The sequence below is a fragment of the Homalodisca vitripennis genome, chromosome 5, assembly GCF_021130785.1.
Source record: "Homalodisca vitripennis isolate AUS2020 chromosome 5, UT_GWSS_2.1, whole genome shotgun sequence".
Classification (NCBI taxonomy): Eukaryota; Metazoa; Arthropoda; class Insecta; order Hemiptera; family Cicadellidae; genus Homalodisca; species Homalodisca vitripennis.
In genome coordinates, this window is record NC_060211.1 from 127,138,118 (window position 1) to 127,161,097 (window position 22,980).

The window sequence follows — 22,980 nt, forward strand, 5'->3', positions numbered from 1 at the left end:
CAGCTGTTTCTTTCTATTCATGTTTGTTTTCCGTACTTATCGAAACGCCCAAAGCGATTATACTCGCCGCCATTTCGTGAAGTTCTATCTCTAGTGTTCCTGCTCACTGACAGTTTATGTTTTTTACAGTTTTATTAGTTTATATTACGTTTAGTGCTTGTGAACTATTAAAATTATTACTATAGTAATAACTATTATTTATTATTTTGACATAACTTGTGAATATATTGCCATAATTATGGCTAATGCAGACGATCCGGACTTTGACGATTTCGTTCTTGGGGTTACATACTTTGGATGATTATTCGTAAAGAAAAAAACAGAAAACAGTTCGTAAGATTTTTTTACTGTTTTCCAAAATATGTATTTATTTACTTATCACACATCATATCTACTTCATGTACCGGTATACGTTTGTAAAAATTATACAGTTTTATCAAAATAACGTTTTCATTCATTTCATACCTACTGGTCCTGTCCTAAAAATAGAAAAATATCTATATTTCGTTTTAAAAAAATGCCCATAAAAGCATTTCAAGGTTTTTAATTCTTTAAATCAATTACTTAAACAAATAAAAAAATGGCTTTACAGTTTTCAAAAAATTTAAATATTCAGTAATTTGGCGCTAGGGGCAAAACATATACGTAATTACTTGGCGTGCAAAGGGTTAAGTATGAATTAAACATTATAAGTGATGAAATAACATTCACATGGGTGGTTGATGGCCAAAAGAATGTTAGGGATGATAGACTGAGTGGACTACCCTCAATGGTAACTAACAAAGTGAAAATGAGGAGATATTTCAAAATTTTGTCATCAGACGAGTTTCCTCAAGTTTCATATAGCCTACTGACTTGTCTAAATTGTCTCTATGACAATTTTATTAAATATTAAACCTATTGAAAAAGAATATAAAAATCTATAACAAAAGAGTACTTAAGTTTGTGTTGCCTTTTCTTTGCTCTATTCGGACAAAATACTTAGAAATTGCAACTATGCGCTGCTTCCAGAGTGATAGGATATTCTGGATGGGTAAAGTTGGGAGTAGGGGCTGCCTCCTGTTGAGACCTATGAGGAAGAATTTAGGGCATTAATCTCGGTCATGTCCCTTTGGAAGAAGGGGAAGCCAGCCAGCTCTGAACCAGCCTCTCCAGTCAAAGCAGGCAGGGGTGGCACGCCCTTATGTCTAAGCTAGCAATAAGGTTTGACTCTTTAGGAACCCCACCAACTCCAACAGTCAATCTCCTGCATTAGACTAGATCTATCAAACTACCCTTAAACCCCAGAATCTTGACATTTACAGTTAGTGATGTGCTGCTCCTGGACATCCATAAGGTTGCCCAGATTTAAGTGACACATCGGTTTCCACTGTGTCCTCAGCCTTCACAGCCAGAAGTAAACCTTATTGGTTTGTGTTGAGATATGATAGGTGCCAAAATATTAAGGGCAATTATGTGGAGAAGTAGATAAAATCCTGGGCCTTCATATAAAAATAAAGTTTTCTTATTTTTTTTATATAACAAAATGGTACTAACTTAAAAAAACACACCTTGTATATTATTAAAAACATGTAATATTCTTGTGCACAGGTTCAGTGCTTTGAAATTGGCTAATGGATGAAAAGTTAATTTTTAAGTTTTTATCATTAAGTGGTTACTAAAATGTAGGTACAATCTTCAATCAATCAATCAATCAATCAATAATTCTTTATTCATTAGTTGTACAATACGGTACATCGAATAGTGTCATACATTACTTATATATATAAAAGTACTAAACATACTAAAGCTCCTCTATTGAATACAAAACTAAATCAATCAAATAGTTTTTTAGTTTCCTTTTAAATTTGTTAATATTATTTTCCATCTTTATGCTTTGAGGAATATTTTTCAGAAATCTTTTCCCGATATTCATAGTTTTTTTCGTGTACATTTCAAGTCTATGATGATCACTGATGATTTCATTCTTATGGCGTGTGTTATATTTGTGCACATTATTTTCTAAGTTAATTTGTTGGCCATGATTTAATTTAAAATATAGGATGGTTTCATATATATAAAGTCCAAAAACTGTTCCATTACTTATTAATTGACATACATGACTGTTTGGCAATGGATACTAATAGTACACTGGTAGAAATAAAAACTTTTGCAGATTTGTTCAAATGTGTCATGTATTTTTGAGCAAATATTATGTTTTAAATTAATGTATTCAAACAAATCAACAATATTGATTATTAAATAATGGTTAATCTGTGATAGAGTAGTGGATAATTGGAAGCTGTCGTAGTATCTTTGCAGCCTGCTCTGCTGTGAGATCCCTTTGGCTTTGAGCCAACATCTCATACCTAGAAATATACACCATTTTTATTTACTTATTATGAGCCAATAACACAAAAAAAGGACATGTGAAATACAAAAAATATTAATAATCATAAATATGACAGTTTTAACAACTTAACCCACAAGTATGGTTAATTTGACTGAACCTTCTTATAACTTGACAAAAAGAGTTCATAACATATAAAAACTTAGTTTATAAACTATGCTCTGTACCATAATTTAATATTGTGAAACAACTGGCTGAAAATATAATGATATATGTTGTGCTTTTATGCATAAACTAGCAGTTACCTATGGGTTTGTTCACAATTTCCAATTGAATAACAGGAACGACATGTCCTTTTTAAATGGCATACCTAACATAAGTGATGATCACTGAAATATATTCATCTCCTGATGAATTTCAGAATAATTGAACTTTTAAATTTAAAAAGCAGTGTTTTGGGATCCTGAAGTCGGAGAGTAAAATGGTTTTCATGAGTACCAGTGGAATACACAAATTTCTCTGAAAATTCCATAATTGGCTGAGCTTTAGTGAAGCTTATCACTCGTGGGGCTGGAAAAATTTAATTTCTTTGTCTGTCCCCACAATATCTAGAAAATGAACTGACCTACAGACTTAAAATGTTGTATGGAACTTCATTTATTTATTAGCAACACTGAGTTCAACGATGTTGCATGTCACTCCATGGAATTTGATTGAGCGTTAGCATGAATATTTTTACATTGGTGTTATTGGTAACATAATGGTAACGTAAAGATAGCAGTATAAATAAATTTGTAAACAAACCGAATCAAATCATTCAAGATTTCAACACGTAACTTTTATTCATCTCGATGAAAAAGATATGAAAGAGTCAATGTTAAAAGTCGGTGACAATAATTGACTTTAGCGCACTCTTGCGTTGCAGTACCAGAATTGTTATTTGAACACTGCTATATAACTTATTAAACAAAAATGTGATTGTATAGTTAGACAAGATATCTCAAGAAAGATTTCATCTGTACACATTGAATTTGGCATGAAACTTCATTTCTACATAGACAATAAAGAGTTCTATGATGGTGCATGCCCAACAATGGAATTTGGCAATACGTAATTGAAGTCTTAAAGCCTATATCACTCACTAGGCTGACACAATTTCTCTTTTGTCCTTTGGGTTGTATTCTGTATGATTGTCTCTCTGTCTGCAAGACATCTAGAGAATAAAATGATCTTTATAGATTGGAAATTTTGCATGCAACCTTAGTGAAGCCTGTTAAGCAATATGTGGTATGGTGAACTCTTACCTTGTCTTAATAAAAGCACTTATGATGTAATTGATGGAGTCATCACAATTTTGAATCGTAAATAGACATGTTTAAGGTATATATTAGTACTTTATATACCTTAGTGTTCATGCCCATGATTTAGAGGTACAAAAGTTAAAAAAAATTGCCACTGGGTTTAGCGTGTGAGGAAGCATTTCTAGTTAAAATCAATTATATTTTACACAGCATAAGATTTTCCTTGTTACCACAATTTAAAAAATATATACATGCTCAGTCTGAGAAGCCTAATTTCAGTCAAAAAGTAACTACTTCCAACCATTGTAATCTATTTCTGGTCTAAGGCATTAATGGTGCTTGCAGTTTGTTGAGAGTATAAGACAAGTGTGCCATTGTCACCAAGGACAGCGGGAAGTTGGAAAGACAAAAATATAGTTTGTCTAGTTATTGCAACCTCTAAGGGTTTTTCATGAACAATCTTTAATTTGTTTGTTGAGAGGATAAGATACTTGTGTATTAAATTTCATCTTTATAGGATTTTCAGAAGTTAAAAAACAAAATATAGTTCTTGTAGAGGTTGCAACACTATTTCAACTCCCTATTATTTTCATAATTCTTTACTTATTTTATTTAAGTAATGCGGCATACATGTGCTAAATTTCAACTTTATGAGATATTGGGAAGTTGGAAAATTAATGATGAGAGAGTGAAGGCTTTGTCTTTTATATAAAGAGATTATGTGAATTATCTCTCACATTGCGAAACAATAAACACAAAGTTGTTTAAAAAATAAATTTAGTTCTAAAACATTTTTTTAACTTAAAATATTCTAATATGTGTGACCTGTTTCCAATAAACTTAATTTAAAAGATAAAACTAAATATAAACAAGTAATGTGTTCAGTTTAAACTCAATATAAAATTACTTACATTATGAGATTAACAAATTAAAACCTTTAATTCTTCTGCATTTAATGTGAAATTAGCCATGTTTGTCACTTCCAACAAGTAAGAAAAATATCTTACTTTCCTTAATATTCATATATTTAGTTGTTAAAGTAATCATGATTAAATCAAAGTCAAATTTTGGAGACCCACCCAACCATGAACTTCTTAACTGTGGCAGACCGTAACAAAGGAGGGTAAAAGAGTCCATGGAACACCCAATGGCTGTTGTCTTCGTTGAGCTTGGATCCTGTTGGTGCACCTTGTAACAGATACCTAGATTGAAATAGCTAATACAGAACTAAAAAAACCTAAAAGCTAGACTTATGGAGTGATGATGCTCAATGTTTTAATCTGTAGTGGTTGGTAGCTGGTATCATATAGCTGACTGACAGTATATCTCTGTCATTCAACTATTTTCAACCAGATATTGTTAGGTTTATAATAAAAATTGCAGTACTAATTTTTAGTATTGATTTTTTTTGCATATTGTAGAAATGGAACATTATTTTTGTAAAGTTGTTGCATAATACTAAAGTAACAATGATTTTATATATAAAAAACGTACAGGCCACCAAATGTAATAGTAAGTGTTTTAAAACAACATTACATCAAAATTCTTTCTTTATTTTTACATGACAATCAACAGTTCTCAGGATTTTTATGAATACGTATATCTTTACTTTCATTTCTGGCAATATATACAGAAAATATCTAGTGGCCACAGTTGGACATTATCAGTGTTAGACTCAAATTTTGCTAATTTACTAAACTTTTAGATATTTTGACATTTTTCTTAACCAAATCGTGCTGATATATGAGTATACTAGTAGTCCGTATTCGTGGGGCTAGAAATCTGAAATACGAGTTAACTTATTCACTAAGATAAAAAAAACTTTATTTCAATAAGTTAAAAAAAAAACAAATCAAAAGTATTAAAATTAAATAATGCAATATGTTTATTTGTATATTAATGCATAAAAAATTTAATTAGTAAGTGACGTATTGTTTTTATCAGCAGTTCTCTCAGCTGACATCTTGATGGCTGTGGCACCGGTTGTCTGCACTTCATGATCAAGATTATGTAGTTTACACGTGAGCCAGGCTATTGTATGTGTAATCTGTGTTTGTGTTATTGTATTGAAATGTTTCGTTTTCATGAGGTTGCAATGAGAAAGGAATAGACTCATTACTGTTCGATGTAAGATGAGTGTCATAAAAGTTGCTAGTAATTGTTTCCATAAGAACCATACAATTCTAATTATGTGTGAGTAAAAAAATTCTATATACATATATGTTTTTATGAAATGTATGTTTTGGTTCATAAAAAATGAGATTTGTAAAGATACCTATTACTCACATCTTATTAGAAATAATCTGCAAAGTATAAACTTTACTTTTAAAACTACAAATCATGATTACAAAAATTCTTAGGTAACCACTTTTCAAAATGGTACGAGTCTAAATATTTTTGTGTACAGAATTGTATAAAGATATAAGAAAACATGTGATTTAGCCATAACGTCATTTTTTCTGTAGTACTTTTTTTAGTAGTTCTTTAGTAATATTTTAAAAATAAAAACAAACACAAAAAGAATTTAAAAAATTAAAAAGCTACACACATGTGTGTGTGTGTGTGTGTGGATATATATAGTAACAAATTATTTCCTACATATTCAGATTCATTAATACAAGATTTTATTACTTACCATGCCAACCCATGGAATAAGGAAAAGAAGACTTGAACAGATTGTCATATTTTGTGGTAATTTGTTTTATGATATCAGCCAAAGATTGTTTTTGGTTATCATTTAAATCAGTAAATCGTTGAACATAACTTTTGGGAAGAACCATAGTTTCGTATGGCCACACTGCCCAAAATGGTACTACAACTACCCAATCATGGTTTGAGACTACCACACGTTCCTGAAATAAACAATAACAATAAACTGTAATTATTACAATCAGTAATACAAAACTGATAGACAGGGAAACACCAAAGGTGAACTACATTTACACAATTAAATAAATTGATTAAAACTATTGCTATTATTATTATAATTAAATCTATGCAAAATTTATCATTTATTGTCACTATACAGTAAGAACCACCAAAAAGTGCAGTTGAGGGAGGAGCCTATTTGGTGCGTGGCCTTGGGGCAGCCAACAAGGACTGAACGATGTTGCCAAACTTGTTCCTCGCTGCACCGTAGCATGCCATGCCATTGAGTGGCAGTTAATGAGTTGCGTGGCAATGTCACGCGGTCCTGTCCATTTTATTGGTTCAATAAAAAGACAATAAAGACATTTATTTATCCTTCCGCCAACTGCACTCTTTCGTGGTCACTACTAGGCAGTTTATATGTTCATGCAAAAAATTAAATTTTTCTTTAATGAAATAAAACAAAGTAAAAAAGTTTTAGCATTCTGAAACGTTTTAATAACATACAATAATAATTAGTAAATGAATTTGAAATGACTATTATGGCAATTTATTCTATTAAATGTAACTTGATGCAAAGAAATCAACGTATCTTAAAAGTAGATACAAGAAATTTATATTTAATGTTTGAAGCTATCAAATAATTAATATGTATTCTTACTTCCTTTTCAATTTCTTGTTCCATGTAATCTATCAGTAAAGGACGTCCATGTTTTTTATAATAATTCAAGAGATTGCCGTCTTTTATTCTTGGTTCATTTGGGATGAATGAAGACGCCCATATCTGGCAATGTGGGTGGGGATTCGAACAACCCATGATTGCTCCTTTGTTCTCAAATATTTGTACCCAATCATGGTTCTTTCCCAACTCTGCTGTCTCATCTACCCATCTGCACAGTCAAAATTACTAATATATGCAAACAATTAAATTTTGTTAAAATCTATTCCTTGATAATCTCCTCCCTTTTAAGTTTTTAATAATTAAAATTAAATTCAAAGCTTCAGATGTTCAATAACATACCTTAGTTTTATTTTGAAACTGCTCTTTTCCTAAAATGGCAGGGGTAGACGACAACTTACAATTTTAAAAACAACCACTATTGTAACAAATAAAGACTACTCTTTGGTCGTAATTAAAAATATTTATATTTTGTTCACAATAAGTCTTAACTACTATTCTGTTATGTTCATAATCAGAAAGTGAAGCAATAGTATAACAAAAAGTATATTTGAACACTAATAAAGTTGGTACAAATTTTGTATGCATGATATTTAAGAATAATGGATGACGAATTCAAAGTGTTCTCCATGACAATAAATACGCTCAGTGGGTTTTAAATAAGCATTTATTCCTTTTACAAATGAATACTGCCACTAGCTTACATTTCATAGTTAAAAAATGTTTTGTGAACTAAAGAATTTTAATTGTTGCTGTGAGCACTAGCTCGAGTTACTATGGAGCATGAGTCCTATCTTCACTAAAGTTACAATACAGGTTTAGGCACATCACCTGTCTGTAATGTATAACGGCTGAACCTTGAAACCAACCTTCTTTGTTTTAGCAAAGACTTCCGTATTTCAACCACAAAGAATTCGGGAAAATAATTTTGAACACTCAAAAATACCCCAAAATGGTATTTTTGGGGGAGTACAGGGAGTATAAGGCTACAATTTTCAATTCACCATTTAGACCATTTATTTTTTAGTGTGCTATGAAAACAATGTTGATTTGAAAACAAATCACTTATTCAACTATAAAGTCTAGCGTTTAAATGATTATGTTCATGCATAGCAAAAGAATGGCTTCCATTACAGGTTAGCCATTTCTTTCCAACAGAATTAAACAGGTTTACTAACCTATTACGAGGGTCATCCATAAAGTAACCGCTGTTTAGGCGTGGTGCGATAACTAGTGGGGGTAGCGCTGCCATTCTCACATCGGTGTGCGCAGCCATTCAGTACACTTCTAGCTGTGCAAGGGAGAGCATCGTGCGATCACGCGTTCTTTTGTTACAACGTAAAAACATGAGCGTTGTGATAGAAATTCCCGCGTGGTGAAGTGCGTGGAGAAAAGTGTGAAGTGCGTGGTGTAATAAGATTTCTGTGGTCGAAAAGTTACACAGCAGCTGAGATTCATCGTGAATTGAGTGCGGTGTATGGCCCAAACATTATGAGCGAAGGTGTAGTCTGTCAATGAGTTTGTTTTTTTAAAAATGGAAGAACGAACGTTCACGATGAAGACGGGAGTGGTAGGCCATCTCTCGTCAGTGATGACTTGGTGAACAAAGTGGATGAGAAAATTCGCGAGAACCGTCGCTTCACAATCTCGGAACTTTCAGATAATTTTCCTGAAATTTCTCGAAGTCTTGTGCATGAGATAGTGACAGAAAAACTAGGCTATCACAAGTTTTGTGCTCGTTGGATTCCAAAAGTGCTCACCGATGATCACAAAATAAAAGAATGAGTTCTGCCATAGACTTTCTTACTCGGTATGACGTTGAAGGAGAAACATTTTTGAGCAGGATCGTTACAGGAGATGAGACTTGGGTAGCCTATGTGAATGCCGAAACAAAACAACAGTCAATGCAATGGGGTCATACCGCTTCGCCAAGCAAGTCAAAGAAAGCTCGCCAATCTTTTTTGGCTACAGTTTTTTGGGATGCTAAGGGCATCTTGCTCGTTGAATTTATGGAGCGTGGTACGACCATTACAGCTGCAGCTTACTGTGAAACCTTAAAATGGCTACGACGAGCGATTCAAAACAAGTGTCGTGGTCTTCTGACATCTGGTGTTGTGTTTGTCCATGACAACGCCCGCCCTCATACAGCTCAAAGAACAGAACTTTTTAAAAAGTTCAAATGGGACGTTTTTGACCACCCCCCCCTACAGCCCGGACTTGGCTCTCAGTGATTTCCATCTTTTCCCGTACATGAAGCGGTGGTTTGCATCTCAGAGGTATGCGAGTGATGAAGAGCTTCAAAACGCTGTGACAGGTTGGCTACGTTCTCAGGCGGCAGATTTTTTTAAAGACGGAATTTAAAAAACTGTTAAAATATATGATAAGTGCTTGAATTTGTATGGTGAATATGTAGAAAAGTAGAGAAAAGCTGTAGTTTTAACATTTATATAATAAACTTTTTGTACCTCAACTGGTTTATTTTTTATTTCAAAACGGAGGTTACTTTGTGGATGACCCTCGTATATTATTAATCCCAAAATGTAAAATTATAAATAAAATTAGTATAAAAAGAAAACTAAAACCGTTGATAAACATTTATTGTATTGTAAAAACAAATGTTTCTGCATTGAGCTATCTTCATTCTCTATTAATAACCTCTAATAACAAATAAAAATTAAAGTTAAAAATGTTTGCCAAGGGTTTTAGTTTCATTTTTATACTAAGGAGGTTTACATATGTTTGCCCATACAAACAGAGGTTACATATTATTATTACAATTTTGCTAACTGGCTTTCCCTGTAGATTTAAAATCAACATTACTTTTATTTTAAGTAGGTATGTAATTAACCTCTCAGTTCATTATTAACATAGCTTTTGTTACACAGAGTAATTTCAAATCTGATATTTTAACACTTTGTGATTAGGTGGCCACTAATGTGGCCAAACCTCATCTTTCGTTCAGTTCAGATTTAGTTTCAGATGGTTGTCCTCAACTTGCCGGGCTACGCATAGTGACCGGCTGTGTTCTGTGTCACCACTTGACACTTACATAACCATGTATATTACTTTTACATAGATTTAAATGGCAGTATTTGACCTTCGGCTCTTTGAATGACTGAGACTTAAATGAAATTCTTAAATAATTTACAAAAATTAGCTTCATGGTTGAAACTTGATCGATTGGTTATTTATTATTTGCTTTTAAATTAACCAAGTAATATGTAATTTAAGTTATAGGTTGATCTCTTTTAAAAGTCTCAATTAAATCTCTAGTATCAACAGAATATGAACTCATTTCCATATTTTTAACTTCGTCTCCACCAAATGCACTAGTATTTTAATAAGTAGATAGGATACACTATAGCAGCTACAGTGACAGTAACAGTCGGATAAAAAATATCTTTGAACGATGTGTGGTATGTGCTGCAAATAGAGAAATAATAATTTAGTTACTTATTTAACCAAGAGACCGCAGCACTTCCCAGTCACAACTGGATAAGGATTCAATTTAATAACTACACAATACAACAGACCACACTTAGTAGCCCAATGAGCTGAGGGACAGGACGTTGTCATAAATCAATGACCTGAAGCAGAGAATAGCCATGGCCACTGTTGTGGTCAGGTGATATGAGAGGACAATCATGTAAATTTAAACCTATGTAACAGATGGATCTGAGTGACACTCCAGGAAATCCATAGTAAAATCTATGGTCACAGGATCATTCCTGTCTTGATTTTTATTCTAGGATTTTTGCAAATTTTAAACAAAACTTACTAGCATGGAAAACATTAAAAAATTTGTATCCATAGAAAAGTGAGCCCTTCATAAGAGGGCATAAGAAACTTCAGTGAATTATGTGTTATAAATAAAATGATAACAACCACAATTAATTATCATCACATTAAGTCCTGATGAGCTGAACGGCAAAACGAGTGCCACTAGGTGTCATAAATCAACAACATGAGGTAGAGAACAGCCACTGTTGTGGCCAAGTGATATGAGAGGCCAATCCCAAAGGGTCAAAGATTTTTAAGGTTGGTTTTAACATTTTTAAAAGTTATGCGTATAAATTAACAAAGTTTTTGTCACAAAATACAGGGACTCATTTTAGTTTCATTTCATCATGAAGACCCAGGAAGAAGGAAGCTTTATCACAGCAACAATAGTCTTAACTGAAACATACTTATCAATGACTGCTCGTATTTCCATTTGGCTCATCAAAGGAAGTGTTATATTAGATTTTGGATGAAAACACATAACTCGGCAAACTCCACGGGCAGCGGCCATTTGGAACAAATCATTTTCACTTTCTGGAGGGCTAGGAACATCCTCCAGTAATGCTGGAAAATCATTGTTGAATACGAAGGTTGACTCGTAATTTGGATTTACCTGTATGTAAACAGTCAACATTTACAATGTAAATATGATTACAAATTAAATATTTCTATTTTATATTTTTTGCTACTGATTAATGAAGTAAAAGTAGCATATACATATATACTAACAGATAATAGTAAAACTGCTCAAAAAGCAATCTAATAATACAGTACTCATAAGAAGGAAATTCAATTTATCACTAACATTTAGCGAATAATCTATATTACTTAAAAGAATTTCTTTATTTTTATACAGCAATTTTAAACATCTAAAACTATTACTTTATACAGATATTTAGTATTGATCAATAGGTTTTACACTCTAGATATGCCTTTTTGTGGATATGAAATACATCCCACATGACAGGGTTCTTTTCTAAGGTCTCCCAAAGTTCTAGTGTTAATCTTATGATAGTATTTTGTAGTTTGAAACAGCTAATTACTAAACCACACATGTTTGTCATGCAGTTATTTTCAATCCACAAAACAAAATAATATCAGCTGATTGTTTATAACATTAATTGTTTTTAAGTAATAGTATTCAAGTAGTTCAAAAACGTTTACATTACATTTAGAAAATTCTGTAACCCACACAACATAGAACAAATTTCAACTAAATGAAAAAATATCAGTTTCTACAACCCTTAATTGGGACTACAATATAAGGGGTGTTTCAAACCTCAATTGCAAAGATAAGATTCCTCATACAGATAGAAGAAAAAAAAAGAAGGGTTAGCGGTACTTTGGGATTATACCGACCACACCAGTATGAAGAACACAAAAATAGAAATTTATAGAAACAAACATGATAGAACGAAAAAACAACTCTTCAATTACAAAATTACAAACTTACAAGCATTTCCAGGTATTGTGATCGGTATTGTTGTCGCTGTTATCTTATCTTTCTCGAGAATCCTGATTACGGCAGGCCGCGCGGCATCACGTGATTTGCACGGTACATCATTGCCTTTCCATTACAATTCAATTTATATTTCTGATTAGCCCCTCTAGAATTTGATATTTTACTGATAGGTACTATCTCGAGGGATGTTTTTCTTTCGTCGACATCAGCGCGGGGCAGCACCGAAGGTGCTGCCGAAGCCCGCGCTGATGGCCGGAGGCACTCGCATTTTGGGTGGCGGAATGTGGTCAAGAATAAAAACAAGTTTTGAGTGTTTTTTTAATAAAAAGTTTAGTTTGGTAAATGTTTGTTTTTGTTGAATTTTTGTGTTTGGAGAAATGTAGAGGTAAAACACGGAAGTACAACAAAGCGATGCACCAGCTGAACGGGCGGCGAGACTCTGCAATCACGTTATCTACTAGACGCTCGACTTTGACCTCTGTCTGAGGATGGGGAGGTGTTTGCGATAAGACAATTCCTGTTTTATATTGACGAAATATTGTTCTACGCTAATCTAGTAATCAGTAGAAACGAAATGTGAAATAACGATTCATGTCTGGGTGTGGTCGGTATAATCCCAAAGTACCGGGTTAGCATGTGTCTGAATGTGTATATTCACAGAAGTATCCGAGTATGTATTTTATTTAGCATATGGTGACATAACATGTTAGCTACAATAAAATGCTAAACTGGTACTATTGAATGTATTATCCGATCATGTCTAGCGGTAACTGTTTCATACAGCCTGATTGTGGTATACTATCAGACAGTACACACAACACTAAACATTTTTTATTGTGTATGACACTTAATAAAACAATGAGCGATGACGTTTATTAAGCAGAAGGAGAACACTTTGATCATTTCCTCTGATACATGAGGTTCTATAACACATGTATAGTTCACTATATAATACTTAAAAAGTTCAATAATTTCGTAAATATGCATTTCCGGACCCATAATATAACCTTTTTCTCTATGAGGAATTCATTGCTCTGTTGAGTTTTAAAACGCCATGTATATTAGACTATTTTTACCTGACCATTAGGTCGTGTAACTCCAGGACAAAGAGGATTTTTGGGGTCGAATTCTGGAACATCAGAATCAGCTACAGCCTCCACCTGCCCACTCCAAGGCCGTTTCATGCGATGAGGGGACACTAGCACCCATTCTCCTCTCAGAGGGTTATAGCGATTGTGTTGGTGATCTGCAACACCCCAGGAAAATATATGAATGTGTTTAAATTAGGTATAAAGTATTATGTGGCTAACAACTTGGTCAAAGGTGAAAAAGAATCCTATTATAAAGCCCTTGAGATTGTGAACCATGACTACTTGTAGCTTCATGTTCCTCCCAAGAGTTTTGTAATAGTACGTTGTTTTTTTTCTGGAGTGTAAGATCATGGTGTAACATGTGTTTGTGCTCTTGACTTCTCATGATCATGACTTGTATCCTATACAGTGACAACGCATGGGTTTATTTTCTCCTGTCTGGAGTAAAAGCAGTTTTCAGGTATGTTTAATATGTCCTTTCTATTTTTTTCTTCCTTTCTTTCTTTGTTTAGTGGCAGTCCATTGCTCCACAAGTCATTAAATATATGAAGCAATTGTCTCCTCACCTGTCAAAAAGGTTAAATTTCAATCCTCAAAACGTTGCTGATAAGTTTTTTAACATATAACAATGGCAAAAGTCTAAAATTCTATTATTCTTCCAACCTTTCCTATCCTCAGTAACAAACCTTAAACAAAGAATATTGATTGATTTAACTACATTTCTCTAGCTGACAAACAGAATCAGTGGATGCACATTGTAGCCAATCTTTATTAGCCTTTGAATTCTTATCCTGCCATCTCTCAACGTACTGTATATTGTTCTGTACATCAAATGTAACCTATCTCGGTATTCCAAGTCAGTCGTTGTTCATCTTATGAGACCAGACAGATGCACAACATTAGTACAGTCAGGTGCATGTACAGTAGCACCCAGAATAGTTTTAGTTATCAAGGCATATAGTTATTTAATGGATTACCAAGGAATATTAGTTCTTTGCCACTAAAAAAGTTAAAATCAATACTGAAGAGTGTTTTAATACCCGCATGTCCAATTTTTATAGTGTTGATTTTAGTTAATTAATTTTAATCTTATTTGCTGTCTTGTTGATTATAACTTAGATGATTAGCTATTATTACTGATTGTTGATGTTGTAATGGAATTTGTCCTATACAATAAAGATTCTTCGTTTATGGTACAACTATTCTCTATATGCTGTATACCAAGAATCTAAAAAACATTCTTTACAGCTTTAGAGAAGCACAACTTGACATTACACAAAAACCAATTACAGTTTCTTTTGAAAAACATCAACTTTCTATGCCAATCTATATCAAATGGAAAGATAAGACCAGATTGCTAATCTATTATCACAATAAAGATCTCGTCAAATCACTTCTTAGTAATTCACAACACACCACTTTGTTAAAAGCAAATGTTATTAAAATGATTAATTGTTCTAAATGATTTTCTTTTATAGTTTATTAGTTTTACTGACAACTGAAATAGCAATATGCACTAAGAAATGTGGCAGTTGGGGGGTTGTGGCTGCTCTGTAAGTGTAGTTTAATCACTTTATTGGAATTTTCTTTAATTGATTTAACATTAGTTTTACTAACCAATCTTCTTAAAATACACATAAGACCATTTTGTAAGAAAACATATTTATTTTTTAGTAGTTTGGCTAAAAATCAGATAAGGCAGAGAATATTAGAGAACACAAATATTACACTTAGTGAAACATTTATCAGGCAATATCCCTTGGGTTACCTACAAGCAATTTGTTTCATATTTAAATTTAACTAATTCCTATTGCATGCTGCTAAGTTGCTTTAACACAGTCCAGTACTGACTCTGTCATTGTAACTTCATCTTCAAAGTTTGTATTGAAGTGTCTATACAGAGGAAGGCAAATATAAATACTCATATATCATAGTAAGGGTTTATTTGTTTCTAGAGTTTATAGGGACAACTCCCTTGAATTCTAAGTTTATTCTCTCATGACGAGCTGTCTTTTTTTGATGCTTGAAAAATCTTGGTTTCAATTCCAGGCACACAGGGCAAGCATTGATTGTTCATCTCATTTCTTCCATGGAGTATTGTATATTATTTGCACAAAACCAATAAGTCACGAGAATTATCCCAGGGTGGTAATAATCATTGGACCAAAATCTGTAGTCTGGGCAATGCTCTCAACTCTGAACGGTTTCTTCTAAATCATGTGACAACTATGATCATCATGAACAAATCATCCTTGTATATCATTCAATGGAAATTCTATACCCACAGGTTCTTTGTTGAAATCTATGAATAACGATGGTAAATTTGGAAGGAAAACATGATTTCAGACATTTGTCATTGTTATGGCTGCAAGGATATGATGAGCACGATAAACTGGCCATAGCAAAAGAAAGTAACAACTGAATTAGTTGTACTTAGAACAAAATTCCAAAGTGTACCTGAGATTCATAGCTGTGTGAGGAATCAAACACAATACATGCACAATACACATAACATTATATCATATGCTGTATTAGTTGTGTAAAAAAATTTGGACATTTGAAATATGTGAATGTAAGATTCTATTAACTGTGTAGAAGGCATGTTTGAATTGCCAGGAGGAACTTAGGAATACACTGGTTTCTCCAGTAATCTTATAAAATCAGCTTCATGGAATCAGTTTTGCCAAAAACTCTATTGCGACAGCTTAAAATAATAAAGATGTAATAAAATTGTTAGAATCATATTTATGGGAAAACACTAATAAAAAAGTGTTTTCTTATAATGATTGAGAATATTTAAAAATTACACCTACATGTCAAATTTTATTTTCTCGAGCAGTGACCACAGATGGACACATTGTATTAAATTAATACAAAAAGAAAGTTGTTGAATTAAACATAGATCAACTAAAAGCAAAATATAAAATAAAATTATTATTGATATGACAAGGTAATTGATTGATTATACTTAAATGCTGATTATGGTTTATTCCTAAATCATGGTAAATTATGACTTGATCTAATTTCTCTATTTAATAATTTTCTTGTCAAATTTTGTTCAATGAATTAAATGAATCAAACAGATAAATGTTACAAGATTAGGTGTAGTAGATAAAGATGTCACACAAACTGTACACCATTGTTTAACTCACAGTCTAACTTTACTTCAAAAAGATGCAATTACTTACCAGTAGCAGAAAAAGACATGATATCACAGAAGAAATCTGAAAAATAGTTATATGTATAGTAAAATGTTTGTTGTTTACAAATTAGAAAACTACTTACGTATAATTTATAGTAGTTTTTTAAGATTTTAATCATATAAGTGATGCCTTACAATGTAAAACCAAAAACCACTTAAAATAACAAGAATACACGAAAAAATATTTCAATATGTCATCAGATCATCCAGAACATGATCTAAGAATGAGCAATATAGATTAAAAATGCCCCTGGCTATCAGTGTGGCTTTCAGTGGTGCACTCTCCACTTCTCACAAATAACGAAAAAAATTCTTTGAGATTGTAACTGAAAATGAAGCACCTCGATCTTATGATCATCTTCAGCTTGGACAAGATAGGTAGCACGGCACATAAACTATGAACATTTTACTGCTGCAATCGGCTTTGTTTCAATTCAATTCAATTAGCCTAATTTTAAATATCTGAAACAATATGTTTGAGGTACTGTATTAAAAAAAACATAAAGTAGTTTAAAAAGACGCATTTCAAATTGTACATAAAAAAGAGTTTTTATATATTACTTTTTATTCTTTTGTTCAATTCTTTATCACTTTTAAAACGATACATGAAATGTAACTTAACATTATTAACGTTCATTATCTATATATATAAAAATGAATGTTTGTATGTTTGTCCTTTATGGAATCGTGAACTATTGGACCGATCATGATGAAAATTTGTACGTATATGTATTTTTCCACGGAGAAGGTTTATAAGCTATGCCCATCCCTTTCCCGATTCAGGATTCCGCCCCACTGGTTACAGAAATACCCATAAGAAATGCATTGCAGCAAACATATGTTAACGTCTTTTCAAATTTTTAATCAGCTGTTCTTTGTAAACATATATTACACTTATAGTTTTAAAGCATAGAGTAAGCTTAAGAGAAACGACAAATTTTGTTTAAACTGTTTTTGCAATCACTGTTAAACATAGACTTTACTATCCAGATAATACAATTCAAATTTGACGTAAAAATTCACCTTTAACTGCAATATTTATTTAATATAAACCATGCTCATGCTTGATCAGAAGAGTAATGCAGATATCATAATTACTATCTTACGTTGGCTACAAATATAAAGAATGTTATAAAATCAACCTTAGTTGTTTTTTTTGACAGAAGTATGGTTCTCAAAACTCCGTGTGTACATATTCTCTCGATCGAGACAACAAAGCAAGCTCAATCGTGGCATCGGAGATATAACTAATTTAATCTAAAATTTATTATAGTAAAAAAAAAATTTACTAAGTAATATAAGGACTTCGGTTCTTAAGATTTGCGTGCGAAGCCGTGGGTAACAGCTAGATAGAGGCAGGAATATGGTACATACCTTCATAATACGCCCAAGAGGCTCACGATGGAACGACTATCAATTATCTCAGCAATGTTTAGAATGTGATAGAAAAAGAATAAGTGAATATAGTGTACTGTTTTCAACGGGAAATTGCGTGCTAAGCCGCGGGCAACTTTTGCAAAAAATTATTGAAATGCGCAGCAAAGCGCGCCGGGCCCGCTAGTATATTATATTTTGACAGTACACAAATTTAAGTTGATACAGTAAATAGTAGAAAATTACCCATATAAACATAAAATACCATAGGATTTTATCACAAATGATTGAGAATTGTAATTTTAAACGATAATATTGAATTCATTTTAAATTTTGCTGCGCTAGTGTAAATAAAGTTTACATGGTTTGGAATATTGTAAAAGTGGCTTTAGACGTTATCGGTGAAATCACTAGACGCAATAAATACCTCTAAATATTATTATTTTAGGACTTCTCATCTTTAAGCTTGGTTTACATTAGTAGAGTAAGATCAGGCAAGTTAACTCTGTCCAGTTTACTCACCATGTTTAAAAAAATTGTTTATACTTAGTTTAGAAAATGTACAATAGTTTGTTGTGTTACAGTATAAGTTATTTTTGAAATCAACTTGAAATTGCCAAAAAAATTCATGATCTTTTACTGTTATTTAAATTAAATTTGAAAAAAATGATTGTCCAACTACGGGACAAACGGCCGTTGAAATACAGTTACATTGAATGACTCCAATTTAAATAACAAACTCAAGTTTTTAAATTTTTGACAATGATAGGCACAAATTCCCCAAGATAGGTATCAGGTAATATATACAAATTCTAGAGGTTTCATCAAGAATGATTATGGTATTAAAATTTGTAATGACAAAGGGTAATGTTTAAAGCGTCCTTTCCGTATTTTGAGGGTAATTTTTTCACATTTGGACGAAGAAAAATCAGTGAAAAATACATATTTGCTGAGAATATAAAGCAAGTGTTTCTTAACATTTTTATAGAATTCATTAAAATTATAATTTTTGTAATCAAAGTTGCAGTTAATAAATATATTATTAACCAAATTTGAAATATTTTACAAATTCTACTTATACTATATTACAATACACACAGACTTGACTCCTAGAGTCTAGAGTAATGTTCGTTTGAAGAGATCCAAAAAGTTGGTGACGAAGAAGCTCCAATGAACTCTTTACATCGTTTTGATATCAGAGACAACTAGACTACAAAATATAGTGTAATCTAGGTAAAGAATTATTCTCATTGTCTCATCAGATGCAATCTGAGCTTAATTTTAGATTCTTTGTCATTTATTTTGGATCTTTTCAGGTAAAAATGATTCCAGAGGAATGTTGAACTAAGGAATCGCTGCACTAAGAGGAAGGCGAACTGGAACTAAACTCAACTTCAATTCATATTGAATCAACTTCTCCCACTGTAGTTACGTTATAACATTTGTTTTTAGAAACTGTAGAACATCATTTAGAACTGTTTGCTGTTTTTTTTTGGTATGTACATTTTGGTCATTTAAAATTAATGATGAACAGTTTTTCCCTACCTACTTTTTTAGACTAAACTCTTAATTAATAAAATTTAAAATCTAAATTCAATTCAACCATAATGTAACAAGACAATCATTACACCATCTCTCTGCTTGGCACTCACTGTAGCCTACTGTTACTTTGACTGTAATGTAAATGCACTGACAGATGATTAGGCTTCTACTTGCTTGTCATGCCAATTGTCCCTACATGATGGACCACTGGGTCATTCTTTTGTACCAATTTACGTACTTGAATTTATGATAGGTACTTTGGTATTATCTGGGGGCTATTATTTTTGAAAGAGCTTAGCTTTTCTTACCAGGAACCTAAAAATACTACATTATCAGAAAGATTAACTTTATTTGATTTACTGTGAAAATTAAATGTCATTATTACGATTGGATCTTGTTTTCTGTCTCCCAAAAGGATGCAATGTCGACAAAAAGTAGGCCACTCTGCCCTATCTACTTTTTATATTTATAATATGTAAGTATGTATTTACCTACTTATATAGCCTAATAACAAATAAGAGATGTAACAGAATGGCCTCCTTCTCGCCAACATCACTTCCTTTTGGGAGGCAGAAAACAAGAACCGATTGTCATAATGACATGTAACTTTCACAGTAAGTCAAATAAAGTCCATTCTCTGAATACTGTTGTTTTTGAAGTCCCTGGTAAGAAAAATTCGGTACTTTGGGATTATACCGACCACACCAGTATGAAGAACACAAAAATAGAAATTTATAGAAACAAACATGATAGAACGAAAAAACAACTCTTCAATTACAAAATTACAAACTTACAAGCATTTCCAGGTATTGTGATCGGTATTGTTGTCGCTGTTATCTTATCTTTCTCGAGAATCCTGATTACGGCAGGCCGCGCGGCATCACGTGATTTGCACGGTACATAATTGCCTTTCCATTTCAATTCAATTTATATTTCTGATTAGCCCCTCTAGAATTTGATATTTTACTGATAGGTACTATCTCGAGGGATGTTTTTCTTTCGTCGACATCAGCGCGGGGCAGCACCGAAGGTGCTGTCGAAGCCCGCGCTGATGGCCGGAGGCACTCGCATTTTGGGTGGCGGAATGTGATCAAGAATAAAAACAAGTTTTGAGTGTTTTTTTAATAAAGAGTTTAGTTTGGTAAATGTTTGTTTTTGTTAAATTTTTGTGTTTGGAGAAATGTAGAGGTAAAACACGAAAGTACAACAAAGCGATGCACCAGCTGAACGGGCGGCGAGGCTCTGCAATCACGTTATCTACTAGACGCTCGACTTTGACCTCTGTCTGAGGATGGGGAGGGGTTTGCGATAAGACAATTCCTGTTTTATACTGACGAAATAGTCTTCTACGCTAATCTAGTAATCAGTAGAAGCAAAATGTTAAATAACGATTCATGTCTGGGTGTGGTCGGTATAATCCCAAAGTACCAAAAATTCTTCTAAAAATAGTTGCCTCCAGATGATACTACAGTATCAAACAAATTTTAACCACAATGTTTAGCAAAGTTTCATCTTCTTTAAGGGATTCATACTTTAGTTTGTATCTATAGTGGTGGTGGTAAGAATATAATACTAACTAAAATCTTTGTGGGGAATCAGACAAATTTTGTGAAGTATTCAAGCAATTAATTGTTGAGGTTTAATAGTTACGTAATACTGTCAAACCCTCTGCAACTCGACTTACCTGTTGTCCACAATATTTAAGTTCATTGTCATGTACTAACTTCTCGCCTTTCCACTCAATCTCCTACTCGACTAAATAATGTAAACCATGCTTTATGGATAGTACTACCTTCTCTTCCTCAAATTAAACACATATTAGGGCAGAGTAGATAAGCAGACCCGGTTTTTATATCGCTTATTACAATCATTGATACTTTATATATAGAGTAACAGAACTATCAATCAATATCAATATATATATATATATATATATATATATATAATATTAAATTAAAATCACATGTTTCAAATTAACAGAAATAGTTTATGTACGTAGTCATAAACAATAAAAAAAAACCATAAACACTAATCAAATGAAAAATTAAGATTGGTGATTGGGGAAATGTAATTTAAATAATAAAGAAAATGTAACAACTTGAACTTGAGGAAGACACAGTAAATCACCTTTTGGTGTTATTTTGTATAGTTTTCTAAATTTAACCATCTTACTTTATTTAAAAGAAGTTACTTGTAGAACAAATTGGGGGTAGGGTACGATAAGCGGACCGGGTTTTTTATATCGAAGAATATAGTCATTGATACCTAATATTCGCATTTCAAATCCTAGACTATCAATCGATTTAAAAGTACCTATAGTCCTCAATAACAATCATTATGTTTTAAATTAAAATATGAATTTAATATTTACAGTGATCAAACAAATATTATTATAACCAAAATTAGGAAAACTGAATTTACTCCTCTCACAGTTACAGTTGTTTCTTTCCCACAAATTTCACATAATGTGTTTTTCGGTAGGAGTCGAACATGTTAAAGCCACAAAAAAGCAATATCGTGTAGTTTTCTAAAATTGACGTCCATTTTTAATAATCAGAATTACTTATGTAAAATTGAAATATTATCCTACATGTATTATTTTAGAGTGTTTACAGCTTTTGATATAGATTATTTAAGTTAATAGTTCAAAATAATTAATCAGTATCGATTTATTATATTGATGGTTATGATTAAGTAATATCGTTTGTCAATTTTTATATAAAAAACTGGGTCCGCTTATAGTACCCTACCCCAAATTGGGTTTGGAATATGAAAATGTGTGTACAATTGGTGCTGATGATTTAATTATTGTTCAAATTAACTATTATTGGTATATAGATGGGTATAATAATTAAATACGTTTTATAATTTAAATATAACAAAGGTTGCTAATCGTCCTCTACCCACATATTATACAAGACATGTCCACACAAAAAGTAAAAACTTAACTTAATAGGCTACATTAAATTGGAAATAAAATAAATAAATATTTAGTTTACATAACTAATAATGTAAACAGTGTAACCGAAAATTAACATATGCATCACTCACCTAATTGGGTATTATTACTCCATCAAAGTAATTATCGTGCTTCTTGAATGTTAACGGTTTAAAACTACAGTAAACACCATCAGAACAATGAATATTAATACAGAATTAAAATGATGTACACACACCAATGCCTGACCTGTAAATTTTTAGAAACGTGAGTCCAAGTGATAAGATAACAAGATTTTGTCACCTGATTGATTTGAATTGGACGTCAAAAAGTAAACACATAAACACAGACCTTTCAAAAGCATTGTACTTCGCTGTCGGTTAATCTAGAAATGCAGAACGTTACGTCTTTTTT

General features: G+C 32.3%; 2 protein-coding genes across 3 annotated transcripts in view; one reads left to right on the forward strand and one right to left on the reverse strand.

Annotated features, from left to right (window-relative positions):
* Positions 1-2,156: 2,156 nt before the first annotated feature.
* On the reverse strand, positions 2,157-22,901 carry LOC124362851 (galactose-1-phosphate uridylyltransferase). 2 transcript variants are annotated; one of them, XM_046817710.1, is made up of 8 exons: positions 22,680-22,901; positions 16,699-16,734; positions 13,496-13,665; positions 11,365-11,570; positions 7,160-7,388; positions 6,266-6,482; positions 4,710-4,818; positions 2,157-2,348 (listed from the first exon to the last, which is right to left on the reverse strand). In XM_046817710.1, the coding sequence occupies exons 2-8, from the start codon at positions 16,715-16,717 to the stop codon at positions 2,249-2,251; spliced, it is 1,050 nt and encodes a 349-aa protein (XP_046673666.1). In that variant the 5' UTR covers positions 16,718-16,734; positions 22,680-22,901; the 3' UTR covers positions 2,157-2,248. The 2 variants fall into 2 exon arrangements, with proteins under 2 accessions (XP_046673666.1, XP_046673667.1); XM_046817711.1 differs by lacking the exon at positions 22,680-22,901 and having other exon boundaries at positions 13,501-13,665.
* The window catches only part of LOC124362850 (acyl-coenzyme A thioesterase 9, mitochondrial-like), a 40,488-nt gene continuing 32,418 nt past the window's right edge, over positions 14,911-22,980 (forward strand). The window contains exon 1 of the mRNA XM_046817708.1: positions 14,911-15,063. Within this exon, the coding sequence (XP_046673664.1) occupies positions 14,972-15,063 (92 nt within the window). The 5' untranslated portion in view covers positions 14,911-14,971. The remainder of the gene's footprint in view (positions 15,064-22,980) is intronic.

Bases quoted from the DNA above. Each gene is read 5' to 3' on its own strand.
- LOC124362851 (XM_046817710.1), bottom strand. The intron at 11,571-13,495 runs GTAAAAATAGTC...GTTTACATACAG, and splicing joins TTACACGACCTAATGGTCAG to GTAAATCCAAATTACGAGTC. The intron at 6,483-7,159 runs GTAAGAATACAT...TGTTTATTTCAG, and splicing joins AACAAGAAATTGAAAAGGAA to GAACGTGTGGTAGTCTCAAA.